We start from the raw sequence: 6266 nt of genomic DNA, 5'->3' as shown, positions 1-6266 counted from the left end.
GTTTCTGAATGAGAGCTGTGTGTTCTGTTCTGAGAAAGAGCCTGAGATCTGTGTGAACAGATGAGAAATGTTCCAAATGATTTGAGCACCTGTGCCCCTGTTCAGATACATGTTTGAACCAAATTATCAAACTAAATCAAGATTCCAAAAATGTGCTAAAGTGCTTGAAAAAATTGTAATCTGTCTGGAAAAGCTCTAGATTTTAGCCAATGCCCTTTACTATGCATGAACAGACCAGTAGTATTGAAAAAGCAAAGTGAATTCATTGATCATATGTGTTTCTAAATGAGAGCTGTGTCAAGTGATCGGAGAATGAGCTTGAGAACTGTCTGAACTGATGAGAAGTGCTCCAAATGATTTGAGCACCTGTGAGGAAATGCATACATGTTTCAACCAACTGATCACACTAAACCAAGTTTTAAAAATGTGATACAACAATTTTAAAAAACCTCTAGTTATAGTGATGGAAATGTATATGAATTCATGGTGTGAAGAAAATATTCTTATCATATGTCTTTATGTAAATGCATTTGATTTGTGTGAGTCTGTCAGAGATTCAGACTAAACATTAACATGTGTGACGGGGCAATAGGCACTGCCCCCATCCAAAACTTTATGTTGTTTTGCCTGTCTTCAAGTTTAAAAGTTGATTAACACGAGTGAGAACAGATGTGACCCTGCTTTTGTAATGTTTGTAATGTAATGTAAGGTAATGTTTACTCATTCTGGTATAAATAGTCAGAGGACACATGCTGTGGGAGAAACAAAGAGTAAATACAGGGAGAAATGCTGGAAGGCTGGTCATCGGCAGTGAGGGCAGGTCAGACTCTGCCCTGGCTTAGAAGCTGAAAGTGCTACAATATCTAAAATGGAAAGCAAAACTTCAAGGGAGTATTCACCTCCAGGAAGACCTGTTATTGATTTTATGAGAATAAAACATGAAGAGTACATTTAGTTTTAAAAATATTCATGCATTGGAAAACAAATTATGTGAGATTGTCAAAATGAAAGAAAAACTAAAAATTCTGATAAAGAACACTGAAAATCACAAGGAATGTTTAAAAATGTGTAAAGACTAAGCTGAAGTCAAAATCAGAAAAACATTCCACAAGCCTCTTCTCTTTGAAGATGCAACTGTAATGTGTGAACACAGAATTCTTTGTCTCAACAGTTGACTGTATTGAAGTTTAACCAGATAAATGGACATAGCTAACGCACTAGCGTGTTCCAAATAGAAAGTGATCATGGGCGCAATCTATGGACTCTGGCTCCAATTCACTTCACATTGAAAAATTGTCACCCCTCCCTCTATAATTGCTGCAATGAGTCACCTCATTTTGGTCTTAACATGTTCGTATTAAACTACTCTATGTGGTTGTCCAGTTATGCTCCATAGTAAAAGAAAAATTCTAATCTGTCAACTGGACAAAAGGTTGTTGGAGTGAGTCACTCTGACAACTGTTTGTGCGGTTGACAGATTTGAATTTTTGTCTTGCTATTGACAACAGACAAAATAGGCGCCTTCTTTCCCTGAGGTCACTTCCACTAACACCAGCAACTTGACTGACAATGTTGGTAAGCACCCGCTCCCTGCTAAACCAATGGTGCAGGTGAAAGAGGTGCTACCTTCACTAGCCTCGCTCTGGACTGGTTGCTATGATACTCAGGGTCAGATTTCCAAATGTGGAACTATAACAGCTAATCTAGATGAGCTTCATTTGACTGGAGGCAAACACTATGGGTGACGTCACACTGACTTAGTCCACTGCTTTATACAGTCAATGAGTTTACATTCCTCTTTCAAAATTAAATGGATTAAAAGATACTTATTACCAAATTATTTATGGAACCTCATTTCAACACGTGTATTTGAAGCATTAGGAGGTTTAAACTAATTCTTACATTCTAAGATGTATCTACAGCAGGGGTGTCCAAACTTTTTTCACCGAGGGCCACATACTGAAACATATTTGAAGTAGAGGGACACAAACAAATAAAAGTCTCGATACAGGGAGTCAAATTTAACTCAGTTTTGACAGAGTTTTGACAAATTTAACTCAGTTTTGACAGAGCCATTGTTCCGTTAATAAGACTTAGAAGATTATTTTTAGGTCTGTGTCACAATGCAATGTGATGTTTTTCAGGTTACTGAGGTAGAATCTCTTCAGTTTGTAGTAAAAAATACTTCCTGATCAATTGGGGCAGTTTAGGAAGAGGCATGAGGGCCAACACAAATTTGTCTGAGGGCCGCATTTGGCCCCTGGGCCGTAGTTTGGACAGCCCTGATCTACAGCATTGATGGGCTTCCAGTTAAACTTTCTAACTTTCACAAATAATTACTGTTATGTTGGTCTTTATACATAAGCATAACTTCTCACTACACAAGTATTACATATGGAATAACAAGGATATATGTTTTAAGCAAAATACTCTTCTTCAAAAAGTGGATAGACTATGGTGTTATCTATGTTCACCAACTATTTAACAAAGAAGCATCACCTTTTCCTACACAGAATTCCTCAATGTTTACAATTTTCCAGTAAAGCCAAGAGATTATGCTATATGTTTTTGATGCTATTCCTTCTGGTCTGAAAGCGCTCATTTCCACCTATGTACACACCTCTAATGATGATCCTTTGAAGGAGAAGCTGTTTATTGGGAATGCTGAGCCGTTCTTGAGTTTTAAAACAAATAACAAATGTATTAGAGAACTTCAGTAAAGGAAGCCATCAGTAAACAGCTTCTGTTTTAACTTTGTGAATGCCCTTATTTGTATTTATTCAGTGTGTTTTTATGTTGCACTCTCACCAAAGTAAGTTCCTAGTCTGTGAGCTGTGGTCACTGACGATAGAAGTCTTCTGATTCTGATTCTGTTTTCAGAATCAGAATCAGAATCAGAATCAGAATCAGAAGACTTTTATTGCCATCGTCTGTGAACACAGTTCACAAACTAGGAACTTATTTCGGTGATAAAGTGCAACATAAAAACACACTGAATAAATACAAATACAAAGTTTAAAAAGATATGCTTAAAAATAAAATAAAATACTTAGAGGTAGAAAATATATACAACAGCAGCATCAGAACAACAGTGCAAACGTGCAAACAAACAATGCATTTACAGACATTATGTGGAAATATGTCCACATAATGTCTGTACATGCAGACATTATGTGGAAATATGTTTGACTTTTGCCTAGGAAATATTTTGTAACTAATAAGATTCATGAGGTATGCCTGAAAATCCTACATAGATGTTACCCTGGTAATGTTGTCATTTCAAAATGAAACGTAGATCATCCTTGTTCATTCTGTCATAGCAGTGAAGAAACGCTCACCCATGCGCTTTGGGACTGCTCGTACACTCAAATCTTTTGGAATGACACACTTCTGTTTGTGAAAAGAAAGCTTGATATAAATCTACAACTTAATGCAAAACATATCATTTTTGGTGTTTTTGAAAAAGATATTGTGGAAACAATATATATCTGTCTTGAACTTAATCATAAACCCATCAAAATATCATATTCATTGTTGTAAATTTTCTAACCAGAAACCCAAATTCATTGTATTTAAATCCCTTTGCCCTCTTATATAATTTCTTTAAACTATTGTTCAAATCCAAAAGCCCTGAAAACAAAATATTGTATTTATTTTTTTACTGTCATGATGTGTGTATTTCTGTTCCTGTTTTGTCTCCCTGTGTGCTCTTCCCCCTCCCTCACCTGCCTGAACACGGAGCTGGGCGGAGTTCTTGGCACCTCCTGCACGCACCTGCTGTCCATCTGGCTAATCACCACACCTGCAGTGGATAAGAGGAGCTGGGAGAAGACACTCGGGGCGAGGTCGTCGTCCCTTCATTCCTGTCGGTCCCTGTGCCGCCCTGTGCCGCCCTGTGCCGCCCTGTGCCGCCCTGTGCCGCCCTGTGCCGCCCTGTGCCGCCCTGTGCCGCCCTGTGCCGCCCTGTGCCGCCCTGTGCCGCCCTGTGCCGCCCTGTGCCGCCCTGTGCCGCCCTGTGCCGCCCTGTGCCGCCCTGTGCCGCCCTGTGCCGCCCTGTGCCGCCCTGTGCCGCCCTGTGCCGCCCTGTGCCGCCCTGTGCCGCCCTGTGCCGCCCTGTGCCGCCCTGTGCCGCCCTGTGCCGCCCTGTGCCGCCCTGTGCCGCCCTGTGCCGCCCTGTGCCGCCCTGTGCCGCCCTGTGCCGCCCTGTGCCGCCCTGTGCCGCCCTGTGCCGCCCTGTGCCGCCCTGTGCCGCCCTGTGCCGCCCTGTGCCGCCCTGTGCCGCCCTGTGCCGCCCTGTGCCGCCCTGTGCCGCCCTGTGCCGCCCTGTGCCGCCCTGTGCCGCCCTGTGCCGCCCTGTGCCGCCCTGTGCCGCCCTGTGCCGCCCTGTGCCGCCCTGTGCCGCCCTGTGCCGCCCTGTGCCGCCCTGTGCCGCCCTGTGCCGCCCTGTGCCGCCCTGTGCCGCCCTGTGCCGCCCTGTGCCGCCCTGTGCCGCCCTGTGCCGCCCTGTGCCGCCCCACCCTGTTCTGTACTGGATTATCTGCGTTTGGTGCCGGATCCTATGTGTACCTTCAGCCCTGCTTTGACCCTGCTTTGACCCTGCTTTGACCCTGCTTCGACCCTGCTTCGACCCTGCTTCGACCCTGCTTCGACCCTGCTTCGACCCTGCTTCGACCCTGCTTTGACCCTGCTTATCAGCTCTGGCACTGTCTTGGTTTTTCCCTGCACTCCACGTTCCTGGATCCTGGCCCGTACCTGGCTTCCTGCTCACCATCAGATCAACCCTCAGTTTTGTATCTTGTCTCAATCTGTACAACAAACACTGTAAATATTCCCCGAGTCTGCACTCTTTGGTCCGCTACACCCGCCGTTACAACATCTACGTTTGTTTAATATTTTTTCACATGCCATATTAATGTAATGCTTAAGCTTCTTGCCGTTGTTTGTTAAATAAAAATAAACAGTTTTTGACCCAGATTTGAACGACACCCGTCCAACCTACATGTCTGATCCTTCACCAAATAATTCTGCAACACATGACAATAATGGACACAAGCTTTGTAAATGGATTATCATTCAAGAAATAATTTCCACAGCATTATAAACAGTTTGCTTTTATATTGCATACAACCTATAACCACCACAAACCATAGTCACTTACCACAGGCCAAGATGCTCACACTGCCAAATAGATACTGCATTTTATTAGTAATATGAAATCATTGGCTGAAGAACACTCTATATTAATTAATTTTTCTCATTTGCTTTAGGCCCAAATACATTCATCAAAACAATTCATACAAACATCAAGTATCTTTTTGCAAAATCAAATTACCTGCTCAAAATTCTCAATTCATTTCACAGAATGAAGCATGTCAGTCCCTCAGACTGAATCAGAGAAGTATAATAAAATCTGGAAGATGAACCCAAGATCATCATCAAGGCATCATGTTTTTTTTCCATGGCCTGTGCTCACTGGCGTTGATTGGCACATGGTCCCAAAAATAATTTTCTCCTCCGATGCCATGATGACGGATATTACCATGTAGAGCTCGGACGGAAGATGTTCTAAATGTAGTTGTGCTTCACTGTTGTCTCTAAACTGTGTCCTCCGGGATGCTTCCTGTGGCACAAGGTTTCCTGGAGTTCTACTTCCCAATGTCAGCCCCTCCCACACTCTCCTCATATAGTAATAAAATGTCAGTGCTCATTGCACTTACCAAGAAATAAAAATAAAAATGATAATAATCTTTTCCACATTACTTCCTTGATACAGTTATTGTTCAACCTGGTCTTGATAAGGTGGTTGATTTTCAGCCAAAAAGGTGAGAGTGACAAACTTAAAAACTGTCGGCTGATGCTAGTGTGAACAATACACAAGTTGCTTACTTTCTACATAGGTATAAAATGTTTTGTTTTCCATCCAACAGTTGCCATTTCTTGTAATCACAGTCAGTCAGTCATTTTGGTTAAGTCCGCATTTCTTCTCTGTAGCCACTTTTCATACAGGAATGCATGACCCCCACTAAGGAAGGATTTAAAACACTGATACAGTCTCAATTTGTTAATCAATTTGCTTTTGACACTGCTTTGAATTTTTTGTATGTTGCCTTTAGCCCAACTGTATTGTTGTAACCAACAATAAAGATCTACAGAACGATTCCTGTGCCTCTGCGCCTGCTCTTCATGTAACAGAACAGGCGCAGCGCTGTCATATCTGTAACACAGGATGATAAAATGGACACGAGTGTTAACGTATCAAGAAGATT

At 42.4% G+C, this 6266-nt stretch overlaps 1 protein-coding gene across 1 annotated transcript; it reads left to right on the top strand.

The window, feature by feature from the left end:
* The first annotated feature begins 3226 nt into the window (after positions 1-3226).
* LOC117392044 (keratin-associated protein 10-7-like) lies at positions 3227-4605 on the top strand. The gene is made up of 2 exons (XM_033990026.1): positions 3227-3231; positions 3822-4605. The coding sequence occupies exons 1-2, from the start codon at positions 3227-3229 to the stop codon at positions 4603-4605; spliced, it is 789 nt and encodes a 262-aa protein (XP_033845917.1).
* The last annotated feature ends 1661 nt before the right edge of the window (positions 4606-6266 follow it).

Source organism: Periophthalmus magnuspinnatus, chromosome 23 (assembly GCF_009829125.3).
Source record: "Periophthalmus magnuspinnatus isolate fPerMag1 chromosome 23, fPerMag1.2.pri, whole genome shotgun sequence".
In the NCBI taxonomy this organism is placed as follows: domain Eukaryota; kingdom Metazoa; phylum Chordata; class Actinopteri; order Gobiiformes; family Gobiidae; genus Periophthalmus; species Periophthalmus magnuspinnatus.
This window is presented reverse-complemented; position numbering and strand designations above follow the sequence as displayed.